The 16,680-nt window shown below is 33.5% G+C and overlaps 1 protein-coding gene across 3 annotated transcripts; it reads right to left on the bottom strand.

The window, feature by feature from the left end:
- Positions 1 to 4,108: 4,108 nt before the first annotated feature.
- Positions 4,109 to 16,030, bottom strand: LOC129302628 (N-terminal acetyltransferase B complex auxiliary subunit NAA25). 3 transcript variants are annotated; one of them, XM_054941541.1, is made up of 19 exons: positions 15,740 to 16,030; positions 14,848 to 15,004; positions 14,648 to 14,766; positions 14,459 to 14,533; positions 13,836 to 13,929; positions 13,623 to 13,741; positions 13,162 to 13,232; positions 12,418 to 12,559; positions 12,139 to 12,314; positions 11,423 to 11,628; positions 11,110 to 11,240; positions 10,023 to 10,099; positions 9,085 to 9,159; positions 8,811 to 9,003; positions 7,593 to 7,712; positions 7,371 to 7,509; positions 6,030 to 6,070; positions 5,647 to 5,898; positions 4,109 to 5,276 (listed from the first exon to the last, which is right to left on the bottom strand). In XM_054941541.1, exons 1-19 carry the CDS (start codon positions 15,884 to 15,886, stop codon positions 4,569 to 4,571), a joined length of 3,042 nt encoding a protein of 1,013 aa, XP_054797516.1. In that variant the 5' UTR covers positions 15,887 to 16,030; the 3' UTR covers positions 4,109 to 4,568. The 3 variants fall into 3 exon arrangements, with proteins under 3 accessions (XP_054797516.1, XP_054797517.1, XP_054797518.1); XM_054941542.1 differs by lacking the exons at positions 14,848 to 15,004; positions 15,740 to 16,030 and having other exon boundaries at positions 14,459 to 14,529; positions 14,648 to 14,716; XM_054941543.1 differs by lacking the exons at positions 14,459 to 14,533; positions 14,648 to 14,766; positions 14,848 to 15,004; positions 15,740 to 16,030 and having other exon boundaries at positions 13,623 to 13,709; positions 13,836 to 13,871.
- Between the last annotated feature and the right edge of the window lie 650 nt (positions 16,031 to 16,680).

The raw sequence follows: 16,680 nt of genomic DNA, 5'->3' as shown, positions 1-16,680 counted from the left end.
CCTTTAGATCCGAACCGGAGCGAATTGAGGACTTTAAGGACAAACAACTACGCAATAAGACCATCCGACTCGTGAAGGTGATTTGGAAGGGTGGAGCCCTAGGTGATGCTACTTGGGAGACCGAGGAGAGTATGAGGCGAGATTATCCACATTTATTTGCTTAGGTACATAGTTTCTAAGCTTATCTATTAAATTTTGAGGACAAAATTTCTAAAAGGAGGGGAGAATTGTAACATCCTGATTTTTATAATAAAGAAATTGTGGAATTTAGGTTTTGAGAAAAAAAATGATAATAATAGGAATTTATATTATTTGAGGTTATTTAGAAATAATATTATGATTAGGTATTTAATTATGAATTTAAAAATTTAAATTTAAAACCACATAAGCAATATTTAGTTAAGATATAATACATAAATAATTTTTTTTATGTGTGTGTTAAAAAAAAAAGAGAAGGTAGAAGGAACAAAAAAAAGGGGGGGTGGAAGGTTGTTGTTTCTAAGTCCCACATTGGTTAGATGAGGGAAGAGAAGAGGTGCCTTCATGTATAAAAAGGAGGGGGTGTGTGCATTAGGAAGCATGAGAGGCTAAGATGCAATTTAGAGAAAATTGCAACTTTGGGCCCAAAGGTTTGAATAATTAAATTCAAACCTATAGTTTTTTTTTAATATAATTTTGGGACTCACAATCCATTTTTATATTATTTTTCTCTCTTCCTCTCACGTTGCTCGGCGTTTTCTCGCAAGGGGGGATTATTTTCTTTTTTCTTCAGGTATGTTCTAACTTTCCTGTTTAGATTAGCATTTAAAAATTTATTTAATTACAAAATTAATTTTATAGTTATTTTCTAAATAATATTAGCTTTCTAGTGATATGATTATTTTGTAGGATAGAGTAAATATTTTGATTAGGATTTTTCTATAGGATAGTTAATCTGATGATATGATGGATTAAAAATATAGGTTAAAACTCTTAGGGATATAATAAATATTATAGAATATTTTCTTGAGGTTGAAACTCATGTTTAAGAATTTTTGAGTTAAAATCTAGATCTATATGGTTGAATTTATGTGGAATCTGAGATGTAGGGATAAATCTATGATTATTAAATATTTATTTAAGTATGAATAGGTATTTTTGAGGTTATAGAAAGGTGATTTGAGGCTTCAGGATAATTTTAAAATTTAATTTATTTTTGGACGAATTTTTAGAATATAGAAGGATGAAATTGTGATACTAGAAGTGATTTGAGGATAAAAAAAATAGTTTATTAGGGTACGAGAATTTTAGAAAAGAATTTGGGAAGTTAAATGAGGCATAAATCTTAAATTAGTGTTAATATGGATTATAGATCTAAGACTTTCTAACTATTTAAATTAGAGTTATTTATTTTAATGTAAAATTAATATATAGTATTGTGAAATAATTATGTAGATTATATTGACAAAGATAGTGGTGAAAAAGGAGTTGTGAAGGGGAACTTGTTATTCAAGACACAAGGTAACCATTATTAATGTGTTGTGATGAGTGTGTTTGTGAATGGTTATGTGTTGTTTTGTTGTTTGGAAAAATTATGAATTATTGAAAATAAATACTGTATATACTTGTTTGAAATTATTGCCAAGTGGGTTAAAAATTTATTTTTGTTTTATCATGATGAGATATTATTGTTCGGATATATTCCTGTTTGGATATTTGAATGATGCATGACTTGTCAGGGTATTTTAATGTATGGTGTTAATGGGAATTTCTGTTCGGTTAATTATTACCACGTGGTAAGCCCTCATTGGACCCAATGAGTGGCGTGTCGCTTGGTCCAACTCACCTTTGGCCGGGTGATTTGGCGTCCGAGCATGGTGAAAGGAGGATATAAGGTGCAGTCATGCAATTAAATACTTGTTCGGTTTGTTTGAAAATATTGTTCGGTTAAATGTTTTGTGTGCCCACTTAGCAATCGCATGATTAGTTACATCCGCATGCATCATTACATATTAATTTTTGGTTACTGAGACTTTTAAGTCTCATTCCCCGTGGTTAATATTTTTACAGGAGCGAATCCGGCCGAGAAAGCACCAGAGGTGTAATTATGGTGTATGAGACACCATCTTTTACGTTGCCTCTTATTTTGGATTATACAATGTATCTTGTGCCAACTTAGGACATATCTTGTCTATGGAGCATGTAAACTCTAATCCTTTTTATTAAATGCATTTATATGTCCAAGAGGATTATGTCTGTCCCTTTTGATTCATGACCTAATTTAAATAACATGCTATGAGGATCATGTCTGTCCCTCATGGTTCTAATTGCTTTTTGAGATATTTTAAGACCTGTGGTATATTGTCTTGGATGTATCATGGTAGAAATTTTTCTACCATGATAAGGGTATGATAAGGGTTCAAAAAAAAAAATGATTTCTTGAATTAATAACTTGCGAAAAATCGGTTTGTAAATTTGAGGGTGTTACAGTGGTGAAATAAAATTGAAGATTATGGAAGAAAGCTGAAGACTATTGAAGCCTTCTAAAGCCTCTTGAAGATTATCTGTGTGAGAAAATTGCAGATACATGAAGAATAGGGGAAAAAGTTGCAAGTAAGTGCAAATGATATCCGTGGTTCATATTTGAAGATGCTAAATATGGCATGGAATGTATGTGTGTATTTGAATACAAGGGTACAGAAAAATCATGTGAAGACGTAAAGGTCAGGTCATATCTGAAATCATTAGCTTTCTACAATTAAGAGGTAGGCTATTGAAGATCGTAATATTAAAATTTTCACGTGATGCCTAGTGAATTATAAAATTAGAGCATCTATTTACTTTTTTACAAATATGGTCAAAAGTAACTATTCAATCTTTTATAGTGAGATCTCTCATTTTCATCATAATCACTTATAATAAATGGTTGTTAGAGTGGTTGCATTCAATGAGTGATAGAGCATCCATGAAATTAAAGTAGATGTTGATTTTAGAGAATTTATCCTTCCAGCAAAAATTAAGAGACCTTTCAAAATCTCTATGAACTCAACTGTTGTGTAAGGATGACAGCTAAGAGTATTTGAAAAATATCTTAATCTAATTATTCTTCTCGCCTCTAATGATACCTCCACAGGTAACATAATTATTAAATATAAGTGCAAATGGTGGAAGAAAATTGAAGACCATGAAAAAAAGTTAAAGACTACTAGACCCTCATGAAGATGCTTGAAGATTAAATATGCATTGAAGAACAATGTAGATGGTTGAAGATATATTTGTAAAAGCAAATTGAAGTTGTGTGCAAGTCCTAGGTCAATTTTGTTTTTGTCTATTTGTTCTCATTTCTCTTTTTCTCTTTAATCTAAGTCACTAAAAGGACATTTTAGTATTTTTGCAGGAAAAGATATTATCACTCTAGGACTGTAGTGCCTTGAAATATTTAATTCAACTCTTAAAACTTTTATCCAATTATTTGGACCTCATACTCAGGCAGGGGATGTCTCCATTTCTTATCACTCCATTTCCTTCCATTTTCCCAAACCCCACCATTCATTAATTCTATCATTAAAAATTCATTTAATAAAATAATTTTATGGTGGGGTGTTGTTATATTGATTATATGCATTTTACATTATAGTGATGGATATATGGGTTCTGATAAATCATCACTACAATTCATTTTTTTTTAAAAAATACTTTTTTAATGACAAATCTAAATATTACTTAAGAATTCTATCATCTTATTTATGTCAAAGTGCTAGATTTTGAGGAGGTATTGAATATTTTGAAACAACCTTATATTTATTTTCCATTTTTGTGAAAAAGAATGAAAATACAAGCAATGGATTATATGTTTTTTATTTTTTTTTCATTTTTTTTTCCAGTTACTAAGCCAACTAATGGACTGCTGATTCTAAATGTAGAACTCTTATTATTTTTTAGATAAAAATGTAAAACTTTAGTTAAAACATTCATCTTAAATATAAGATCCCTTCCGGCCCAAATATATATATATATATATATACATATTCTGCACATATGTGCGCAACCATGTAAGCCATGGTATTAAATTCTAATGCACTGATCATGGAAGCATTATATAGGCAAGTTTCAAAAAACCGAAGCTCCATTTAATCCAATCAAACCAATAATTCATCGCCGAAGTTTCATTTAATTCAATCAAACCGATAATACATTGCCAAAATTCTTTGGGAAAAAAAAAACAAGAATGAAATTGTACAAGAAAACCATTAACTTCAACAGGTACAAAATAAGAAAACAGGGAGGAAGTGTCTAGTTTACACTGTTGTCCAACGGAAAATTTTACAGGAAAATGAAACCAAAACAGAAGCTGTTAAATGAAAGACAAGAATGAAACTGTTTCTCAGAACTTTCAGGCACTATCTTCTAGACGAAACTGAGATAACCCCCAAAAAATTGTGAGATAGCCAAAAAAATAAAAAAAGACCTGAAGCTCAGCTTTCCTAACTATCAGAGACTAGCATCGATGTGTGTTTTCCAGTAATTGAAGAGCCATTTATCAAAGCTGAAAGCAAGGAACCTCAACACCAGTAAATAATTATGTCTCCTCAGAGTTGGGCAATCTGCTGTTTCATTGATTTTAATGACTTAAGTTTTGACTCACAGATCTTAGAAAATTCCATCAGCACTTTATGCTTCCCAGTCACCATTTTCCTTGCAACATGAGCAGGACTCCAGGACTCAAGTGACTGGGAGATTCGATCACCAAGTTCTGTGGCATCTTTGGAGGAAAAAAATGAGTCGAAAATGTGAAAGATTTGTCCAGGTCCATCATTTTGCTTCTCATTGTTTCTAAAAGAGGAAATAATGTCCTCCACATTCTTATCCTCAGGAGTGTTTTTCCATTCTCTTATCCATTTCATAATCTCCTCCATTACACTAGATAAATGCTGCACTGAATTGGTGATTGTATGAACTAAACTAGAGCTGGAATGATCTACTGATCCACTCTTCTTTTTCTTTTTACCTGAAGGAAGACAGGATCTCAGACAAGACTGGATTACAAGTCCATGCCAGGCTAAAGGTTCTGTAACTATCTGTATAAGAAGCTGGACATCACTCCAAGAAGAACAGATTTCAGACTCCATGCTCCTCACCTTCTCTAAAATGTACTTCTCCAGTAGTGAATCTAAGATACTCCAAGCATGGGGCCTACTTCCATGTTCATCTGGCTGCACCAATTCATGGGAACTCAGGCTCCACGCGTTTAAGAATACCGTGAAATTTAACCAGTCTATCAAGTTGGAGCCAAAAACCTGTTAAGAGGTTTTCAAAAATAAGGATCAATTCTCCAGTTGCAACCATAAATAGAATTTTGTAATACTAAAATATATGGGAACTACAACTTTCAAGTTACTTGGCAGGCTGGCCCGCTAAGTTAGAACATAAGAGAACAGTACAAATATATTAGAATGTCCTCCTTTTGTTTAACCCAACAGAAGTCTTTCTTTCTTTCTTTCTTTTTTGTTTTGTTCACTTCCAAAGGGTCTAGGAGATAGAAAATTTGTCATGCTAGTTAGGAGCTACATACTACCATTGATATCTGGTGTAAGTATGTTTGAAGCTACACAGTATCATCTCCTATATAATATTTTAACAAGAGCATAAAAGGTTGAATAATCATACCTCAGAACGCCTTTCACTGCTTGGAAAATCCATGACCAAATCTACTGCTTCGGGCAGAGAAAAGCCCAATAATTGAGCATAGCGCTCAAGCAACAATTTCAATTCTGAGGACATTTTAGGTGGAACAGAACCATTGACCTCAACCTTCTCCTTCATAGATGCTGATGCACTTTGAATAGAGAGATAGATCATTCGAGGGACGAGGGATCTCTTCTCAATGTTTCTCTTGCAACTTGTCTCCCTTTCATTCGTCTAATTTTGTTGCCAAACCGTGCAGGGAATGGAGGGGAACATAAAAGAAAACATATAATTAATCATTATATTGGAACAAACACCATTGATTGTAATCGGCCACAAACTTGTCAAAGACTGAAATCACCTACCAAGATTCTTCTAGGACAAAAAGAGATCCCTTCAAATGGTCCTGAAACAGGTGGCAACAGTCAACTAAGTTCACCAAAATGATCAACAAGCAAAAATTACATTGAAACATAATACCATACATAATCTGCATCACAAAATTAGGATTGACAATTAGTCAAAGATTCCTTCACAAAAACTATACTGCACAATTAAGTCAAATCCAATTATATCAGATACATTCACATATTTTTGGAAAACAAAAGCAGCTCAAAGCCTGGGAAAGGGATTGGGATAAGAGGTGGGGCAGGGACTGAAGCCAGGTACATAATTTACTCATATTTGAATAGCCATACCATCTTTAGACAACTAATCCATTAGCATTAAGAGTTTCAGAGCATCTAAAGCTACATGTATGTTGTCCAAATAATAAGATGCTTTCTAAAAGAAACTCATTGATTAAGGTTGCAATTCAAAAGAACAAACAAACAAACTACAAGCTACAAAGAACCATATCATTCATCTCCATGCGACAGCTTAAGCTCTTAAAATGAACAGTACTTTGATATGAAATAAAACCAAGTCTCAAGGTTGATATTAGTTTCTTGCATAGCAAGTCTCAATCTCATGATCCAGAACTCATAGTTTGAAGAGACAGACTCTATTGGCAAAACAGGTAGAGGACTTTAAGTGCTGATAAACCCCCATCTGTCACAAGGATGTGTAGAAATATAGGAATGAGGATGATATGGTTGTGAATCTCATAGCCCAAATACACTATCACTGTGTCCATGTTGGATATTCAAGATGACTGTCTCCTCTTAACAATGCAGAGAATTGTTGCACACTATAAAAATGTTGTGTGTTCCTCATTTTTAATTTTTTAGTTTATTTTGCAGTCGCTTTTCACAAGAGGCATACAAACATTTAAACCCAAGGGTTTTGATGTTTAAATCATATCTGTTCCATTCCGGTGACAAAAATTAAATTTTCATTGAATGCTAATATAGCAATAAGCTTATGCTATATCCACCATCAATCGACCTCCATCTTCAAGCCAAATAACTTTAGAATGAGGGGCCATATTAGAGATGGAAAAGTCGCTCATACCCCATCATGTAACAGTTCAAACTAAAACTAAGGTTGAATAAGGTTGAGTGTTTCTTTAGCTGCACGCATGGCAGCAATACATACAATTTTCTGACTTTGAAGAGCAAAGCCAATGTGATCTTCATTTTGGATTTGACACACTTGCTCAAAGGATTTGTAGAATGTCAACATTCAACATGTTGATGCAAAACATTTGCAAGCATAATAGAAGCATTTGCTTCTAAAATCAAACTATAATTGAGAAACTGACTAACCTAGAAGAAAATTTTTCTCTGAGGTTGGTGTCCACCAAGGTCGTGATTGCAAGTCTTCCAGGAAGGTCAGAGACTTCGATCCGATCTCATTAGAGAGATCAACGAAGTGAATTCCACATTTTAAGCTTTCAAGAACACCCTAAGAAAATAATTATCTCTTATATCTATTATCACATGTATTAGAGGTAGTCACCAACAGCAAAGTTGAAAGACTGTACTTACCTCCTTTTCTTCAATATTATCTGAATTCTGCTTTAACTGCAGAATAGGTGCTTCAACCCTAGCCACTAGATACTGACTAGAGCGTTGCAACTGTTCTTTAAACTGCACAAACTCAATTACCTGAAATAGAATGCACATTTATGGCTCAGTCACATAGTCACATCATAATTTAAGAATTCACTAGAACAGGGAATCATGCACGTTCAATTTGTTTGGTTCCACAAGTTTCATAGAAGTTCTATTTTGATCCCTTTAGTTACAGAAACATCTCTTTTATTTTCTAGGGATCCAATTTTATCATTTCCTTCATAATCCGTCCACAATTTGAAGTCAAATTCAACAATATGATGACTTGGACTTTAAATTAGAGTGAATAGAATCACATAGATAAATAATTAGATGCAGGACCCACACAAAGTCTGAGGAACAACGTTATTCATGAATTATAAATACTGCAACTTGTTAAATTACACACACAAATATATATATATATATATCAAATGACTAAATAATCAAATTGTTAATGTAGATTATGAGAAAGGGGCAAAATTGAATCAATTTATGAAAAAACTCAGATGAACATTCTCTGACATATAATCAAAAATGAAAACAAATATAGAACAATCTCTAAATATATGCTAATATTTTTTCAGAAAGAACCACTCCCAACTTTGAGTTGTCAAAAAAAATGCACAAGAGTGACAAGACTTTAAACCTACAACAATCTTGTAGAGAACTTTTTTATCGTTTACAATATTATTAAGTCTCAAAATCCTCCAAGTTACCGATGATTTAAGTTAAGCATATAATTTTTTTAACCAATGCAAATTAATTTTTTCCTTAGGCAGTGGCAGAACCAAAAGGCAGAAAGCACCTCAAACATGAAAGTGGTTGGTAAATAAGCCTTGTTTAGAACAACACAATCTTTTAAAGGAGTTCCTCTTTTAGGTGTGCATAGGGATTAGGATGCTGCAGATTAAGAATTTTTCTTATCATCTTTTATAATAAATTTTCTTTCAGAGGGGCCAGGAATGCAAGCTTCCTTCCCTCTTGATATAATCTTTCATAAAAAAGAATGCGAGAAAAACAGAAAGTATGAACAAATCTTTAAAGCAAGTTGACTCCAAATTCAAAATATATGAATACCAACAAATTCAAAATGCAATAGTGCCATAAGCAATGCACTCGAAAAAGAAAACATTTTAATACTAATCATACTTTTGAGTAATTTCTGTGGCGATATGCGTGAAAAGTTAGATCAGCAGATTCCCTTAAGTAGTCATCCATAAATTTGAGGTAATCCTTCAGCAGACTGTCTAATTCTGTCCACAGTGGAGATACCAGCATCTGAGGATATATATGGTGTGAAAGGGTTTCCATCAAAATATTCTTTACATCCAATGATTTATACCTGAACAAAACAAAAACTAGAATAAGCATTGATGATGCGAAGTGCAGACAATGTATAATTGAAGCAATTGAACTGCCTCACCATTCATATGCCACTGAAAGAGCACCAAAATAAGAATACAGGTGCAGCAGCAAGATCTTATACTGCCCAACATGTCTATAAAAGAAGACAAGTTATTTCAGAAAAGGAAAAGCCGCAGCCGCAAGGCAATATCAAAACTTAGGTCAAGATCTGGTGGTCTGAAGTTTCACAACTCATAGGTCATAAGAAAAAATAGAGCAGTGTGCCATAAATGCCAAATTGAAAGCATCCAAACTAAGAAATACTGATCCATCCTTGATAAAGATATACACCATGTTGAGTATAGATACAATTTTTGGCATCAACTCAGAACCATATAATTACATTATGTTACAGTAAGCCACAAACACAACAATGGTGATAACCAGTAAAAACAATATAAGATTTATATGCTCTGTACTTCTCTGAGACATTAACAAGACCATGACCGTGGCATTCAACAACCCACTTGAAACAAGGGATTGCAACATCCATAAGTTCAAGCACAAACTAAGGGCCTCCAATTCCTACAACTAACTTTCATAGAGGAAAAAATCAAATCTGGTATTTGAACAAGAATAATACTAGAATCCGATTCAATCAGAATTATCTAATTAGAAATTCTGTGCCAGATACTAATTTGAAACAAGTCCTAACAGTTTTCAACAAGATATTAAATTTGAATAAAGCGTAGTTCTTTACAAGCTTCTCATTTTCTATACTATAATCTTGTGACCAAATACACATTTGCAGTGGACAGATTATCAAAGATAATTGCTTAAAATCACATGTTTATAATTTTAGACACACAAAAGTGCATAGATCGGCAAGATCTGAATGACTCCCTAAAAAACAAAACGATGGACCAGATGTGATGAATGATAGCAAGATAGAACATTTTTCCTTGACCAAATGTAATTGGGTTAGGTTCCTAAATATAATGCAAGAGAATTGCTGACCTTCGTATCGCCAAGCCAAGCTCCAAAATCATAATTGCCTCTACTAAATAACCAATGTTTTTAGTCCGCCAGAATAACTGCACCAAAATATTCAAATATGTTAACAGTGGCCAAAGCATCAATTTATGTGGAAGATTACTCATAATTTATTTGTAAAAGACAACATTATCAACAATTTATTTGTCAACCAAAACATTATTAAGAAATGTCACATACATGTAGCCTAAGCATCATCAATGGAACACAAAAATTCAGGGAAACAATAAATATTCTAGTTTTCTTATAATACCAGCTACATGAGAAATGTAGTTGATTCCCCAAAACAATCACTTTTGTGTTAAATCTACAAGGTATCGATTTGCTAAACTTTCTAGGGAGTCAACAAACCTTCCAACTTAAAATAGTTATTCAGATAATGAATTTTGAAAACAAGAAGCTTTTAATCAGCACATTTCTCTCGAGAACTGTGTTGAACAGTATGATAAACTCTAAAATCAAGCTTAATCTGAGAGAGGAGAACATTGTTTTATGGAGATAATTCTTAATCTTTTCCTTCCAAAGCATGTCTTCATGTAAAAGAATGAAATTACAAGACTTACTAGCAAGTATCTTCTAAGAATTGCTCCTTATATATATATATATGTACTATATAAATTAAAAAACCCAAAAACACTTTGATACCTAAGTGGAAGGTTATGCATCAATGATCTTAACCCCAGCCAACCAAGTCAATAAATTTCTTGTTAGTACTCCCAAAATTAACATGTATTCTGCATTTTCTCTTTCAAGCAAATAATTCACAGAAAATGCAGAAAATCCTGCACAATACCTGTCATGCAATGTATGAACTATTTATTTCAACCACTATGTTACACATTCGTTTTATATTCTTTGAGCTTAATGTCCTTTTCTGTACCTCCCCCAGCCTCCAAAACAAGTATAGATTATCGAATATAATACATGCCAAAAGCCTGAAGATTCTACGACATGTGCAACGGGAATGGAGAAATTATAGCAGGAATCATGCAATCCCTTTAACCTTATTTTGCCAATGCCACAGAAATTCAGAAATTGTAATACCAGATACCTGAACCAACAAATTACATATTAATGGAAGCAGCTCTTCACCCTGCATGCTTTCCTGTGGGTCCAAGTCCTTAGAAAAAGCAACGCTTTTGCAATATACTTCAGCCATTTGTACACAGCACACGTCAAGCTCTAGAACAAATTCAAATAAGCTTGTATAAATGGCCAGTCAATGCTCAAAAATGAAAGCTCATATTCAACTCAGCCTAAACTCTGAACTAGCTTAAAGGTTTAAATACTTTCTTATTTTCTAGGAAAATATTGAATTTAATAATGAAACAATGCATACGCGTGCACAGCTACAGGAGACCTACCATTTGCTGAGAACTTGAACATATCACCCATCAATAATTGTTGGATCTTGAAAAGGGAAATAGATTGCCCAAGATTCTTTGCTGGCAAGGTTGTTAAAGCATCAGAATTTTTCTTCAACTTCTCCAAAAGTTCCATCTTCTTACCAGGATTGAATACTTCGATAAACATCTCAACGTCACTAGTAAAGCAGGGCAAGTGACCAAACCTATGGCCATAAAACCAAGTCTTTAATTTTAATGCTGCACTTTTGCAAGCACTATATAAGAGAGGAGGGAACCAAATTCTGAGAAAATTGCTTTGCACCTAGCCAGACAAGGGTTGCACACATATGGTCACTAAGCCTCCTAGAAATTGCAAAGCTCAAATCTATACAAACAACATCAAGAACTAGGAGCAGACTTATCATATTTATTACATAAACAAAACTAAGCCATCAAGAACTAATGGAACTAAATAAGCGTCAATGTTATAGCCAAAGAAAATTCTGACATAAATTACTTTGTGCAAATTGAACAAGGATCTGCAGGCAGCAGTCCTGCAAGAACTATATTAGTGAACCTTATCCAGATTTGAATCCCCTTTCAAGCCGAATGGCATCAGCTATTACAAACTTTTCTTTCATGCTCCTTAGAAGACACTCTACTACATGCAAGAGATTCATAAAGAAAAGAAAATTAGAATTTTCAGGGATAATAGGTTTGATGTTATCACATACCTGCAAAAATATTGCACAATGGCATCCATTAAGCTGTCATCATTCCCCTTCCCATGCAAATGCTTCCTTCTTTCAACTTCTATATTTGCTAAGTATGGACCCCTTACAGAGTTGTTAATGGTATCTGCTTGTAAATTTTGTATGAAAGCCAATGCATTGGATACCTGACTATCAAACTGCACTTGCATTGTACATGCGTCAAATTCCACAAAATTAGTAAAACTCTACTTTATGTTTAACTCACTGACAAAGACCATTAATTAACGGATAAACATTCACCTGTTCATCTGTCAAGTGTGAGAGCTTGCAACTAATAAATTTTGACGGATGAACTGGATCCTTAACAGCCTCATCACACCATATGCTGTCATCTTCCAGCAAACAGCCTAGATAGTGAAGGAAAGACATCCAGTCATCTGGGCTGCCAAGAGTAGACAATAACAGTAACAAAAAGAAAGCAAAAGGGCATTAGTATAATCAAAAATTGAAAAGGTGTCATGCATTGGCTAGGGTCAGGTCCCTAGAAATAGTAATCCAAAAATTCACTTGATAACTATCTTAGTAAATTACATATTGGAAGTCTAGAATTGACGTGATGGAAGAAGAAACAAGACATGAATAAGGACAAATGGACACTAGCATCACTAGATGATGAAATAAATATCCGTCTGACTCAATGACAAGTACACAATATTTTGCTTACGTTAATTTTTTTGGTTCACAAGATTCAAAAATGGAGCTTAAACAATTAAAATCCAAAACCAATAGTATAAAACCTATATAAATGTACAAATTACCACAACAATCAGGACGAATAATAGAATTTAAAAAATGAAGGAGGAGATCAAACAACAAAAGCCTAAAACAACAAATTTGTATCCTCAATTTTAAGCAGGCTTTTCACATTACGCTTGCTACTGTATTGCCACTACTAGCAAGATCACTTGCATCCACAGAACTGCCAAAAGTTGCATATTCTAGATTTTCAAAAGTTAAATATAAAGTCAGTGCCCAAATGCATACCAAGTCTCCAGAATTTTCTTAAAAATAGCAGCAGCAGCAGTGTAGTCACCTGCCCGAGCAAGAAGTCTACCCTGTCAACTTAAAGTCAGAGGATACAGGTTAATGAGAAAAGTCAAACAAGAGGAATGAAAAATATAGTCCAAGTTGTTTCGATATCAAATCATAGATCAAAACTCCAAACACTGAACAATTCAATACAAAATTCAACTTGCTTTGAAAAGAGTTTGCTTCAAACATGCAATTCCACCTATTACTTTTTAATACCATACGAGATATCACATTCACATCAACCCTGGAATCTACATAAATTCCTTTAATTTCAATCTCTACCACATCAAGCACAAGTCAACTCACAGATATCAAGTTTCCCATTGAAATGGATGATAACTTTACAGTAAAAAGGGAAATATAAAATATAAAAGGTAAACAGAGACTACAAAACAGGGAGATCCTGAAAATACCTGTATTCGTAGCTTTTCAACTTCAATCATCAACAGTGATCCTAAATTTCCAGAGAGAATTTCTAAAGCATCCCCAAACTTGGCTTGCTGTTCCAAAATCGAAAGGTAGACAATAAGAGCTGCAACAAATTCAGAAAATTTAATCCATATATAATTTGTTAACAGAACCTTCAAGGCTGTTCATAATAAACAAGACAGAAAAAAGTAAATTACCATCAGGCTCATGCAAGCCATGTGAAGCAACATGTTTCTTGAGTAAACCTTCAGCTAAAAGTAACAGTTTCTCTCCTCCATTGCCACAGAATACCTTTAAGCGGTCCAGTTGCGCCCCCCAAAAAAAAAAAAAAGAAATGGAACATATTTAATCACATGAATGTAACAAACTTAAAAAAAAAAAAATCAGAAAGAATGTCAATGTTACTGAACAAACAACAACAACAACAACAACAAGCCTTTATCCCACTAGGTGGGGTCGGCTACATGGATTGCAAGACGCCATTGTGCTCTATCATTTATTAATGTCAATGTTACTGAACAATTGGAGAAAATCTGATTCAGAAAAAGCCCAGATGTCACAAGTCCAGAATCCATCACCCTTTATTTGCTAGAGTATAATTAATATCACTTGCCAAACAAACTAAAGTGATCAATATCACTTGCAGATCATGATGTTCTTAGTTTATAGTTTTCTACTACTATTCCATATTATAAATATAACCTTGACATCCACATCCACCCAAGCTGAACTCCCTGCTGAAACAAACCTTGCTCAAGACGCACAAGTTAACTTGCAGATAACGAGGCCAAGAAAGGCAGTATAAGGTAGTGAGAAGAACCTGTAATTGGATGCTGCAAACTGCCCAAAGCAGAAACCTTTCTTCTCCAACTAGTTTATACATCTTGATAGCTGTCTGCCAATCAGAAAATAAGTAAGGGAAAAGTATTGTCCACAAAAAAATGTAGCACAAATTGTTGAAAAAAAAAATAGAGGACCTAACAAGAAGAAGGAAAAAAATCATGCAAACCTGTTGTTGCTTCACAAATGAGTACTCACGAACATAGCAGTTAAACAGTCCCATCATTAGCTCCAGATTATTTGGGAATTTACCACAGGCGTGTTCATAGCAGCTGGTAGCCAAATCCACTGATTAAATAGAGAAATTTTAGACACATAACAATGATATATATACAAGAAGATCGCAACAAAAAGAAAACAAATACTGACAGTGATCTAATCGCTGAAATACAATCTGAAGCGTACTAAGAGTAAGATCATCCATCAAAAGAGAATCATTTTTATACAAAAGCTCTTTGGCATTCAAGCAAACAGAGAATGCTTCGTCCGGTTTACCCATTCTTTCCAGAACGAGAGCTTTGAGTGCCTGCATGATAGATGACAGCATATGACGACAATGATTTCGGTTAATGAGTTATAACACCAAATGTCCATGGCAAAAAGGGCAATTTTGAACCGAGAAAATTTATCTCCTAAACACCCATCCAAAAATACAAAATAAAAGGTCCTCGTTTTTCAAAATGACACACCTTGCATTTCCCAGAAGCAATAGAAAAATTATATCTATTGGTCTTTGTTTCAAGAAGAAACTCTTCCATTGCCTTCATTCTAAACATCACTCTTAGCAGGCTCTAGTAGAGGATGTTCATAGAATAGCACGTCAGTTCTCTTCTGTAAGACTGTAACCTTTAGTACTAGTCAGGATAGTTCTTTCTTAATTCCCCCTCCTCTTAACCCTTGTTAAACTTATGTATTATATAACTTGTCGTTTTCATTAATTGGTCTTTTATCAAAAAAAAAAAAAAGCAATAGAAATTTTTTTCATAAACATGGTGCCGACATCCTCTAAGTCCACCATAGTACCCGAAAAGAAGAGTGCAAGGTTAGTGCGTGGTGGGAAATCAAAAACCCTCAGTTCAGCTACCTAACTAAAAGAGGAGCAACTTAACGTCACATAACCCAACCCACATTATATAGATAACACTAATTGCATATATATATATATATATATATTTGCAGTCACAAGAGTCCCAGAACAACACCAAAAACAAGTTAGCAAAATAGAGAAAGATAGAATCTTAGGAAGTGAGTTCCATCTTACAAGCGCATAAGGTGAATTAGGATGCTTAGATTGAAGTGTAGTAACATGCTTAAAAGCGTTCTTGAACTGGCGCGAATCAATGGCGTCCCAAATGGGCCGTACCCGTCGCTCAGGAATCCCACCGGCTAACCCAAACTTGGACGACATCAGAGTGAAGATTGACGATCAACAGCTACCTGCAGTGCTGGTCTTTTAAACCGTAGGTACGAACGAGGACCAGAAAGTTGAGCACCTACCCGAGACGAAGAGAGCTGAGAAGCATCCAAGAGAAGCGAACCGGAAACCTAAGAAGTGCATGAAGTTTTTTTTTTTTTTGGGTAATAAGAAGCGTATGAAGTTGGTATTTCTTCAAACACACTTGTGTTTTCGTTTGTGTTTTTTTGGGGGGGGGGTTATTGTTGCCTTAATCTCTTGGACCACACTCGACTTGGCCCAATAACTTTATTTTTTTAACAATGATGTAGAATTATTACAATTCGAGACAAATTATAAAAAAAAAAAAAGAAACAACTTCCGGTCCGTTTTGATATCGCAAGAAAAATTAATTAATATGATTAAAGGCTCATTTATTTTAACTTATTTTATAAAAAATTACATATTTTTTTAATAATTATTTATTACGTTTTATAATGTTTGCTTAAAATTTTGAAAATAATTAAAATTCTTAAAAAAGAAAATTTTTTGTTATTTTGAGAAATTACTTTGAATAACTTATGAAAATAATATAACGTAGAAGAAAGATTATTTTAAAAAGGTGAGATATATAAAGATATCATAAATGGCTCATTTATTTAAAATTAAAAAATAAGTAATTTTTAGATAGTTTAAAGATTTATAAAAAGATATTTATTTTATAGAGATTTTATAAAAAGATAACATTATTTTATGTTTGATTACAATAATAAAAAAGTGATTATTAATGAGTTATTTTTAAATTTTAT

Source organism: Prosopis cineraria, unplaced genomic scaffold (assembly GCF_029017545.1).
Source record: "Prosopis cineraria cultivar Desert tree isolate PC_DT_omini unplaced genomic scaffold, ASM2901754v1 PC2, whole genome shotgun sequence".
Classification (NCBI taxonomy): domain Eukaryota; kingdom Viridiplantae; phylum Streptophyta; class Magnoliopsida; order Fabales; family Fabaceae; genus Prosopis; species Prosopis cineraria.
Note: the sequence above shows the minus strand (reverse complement) of the source record. Positions and strands in the feature narration are given on the sequence as shown.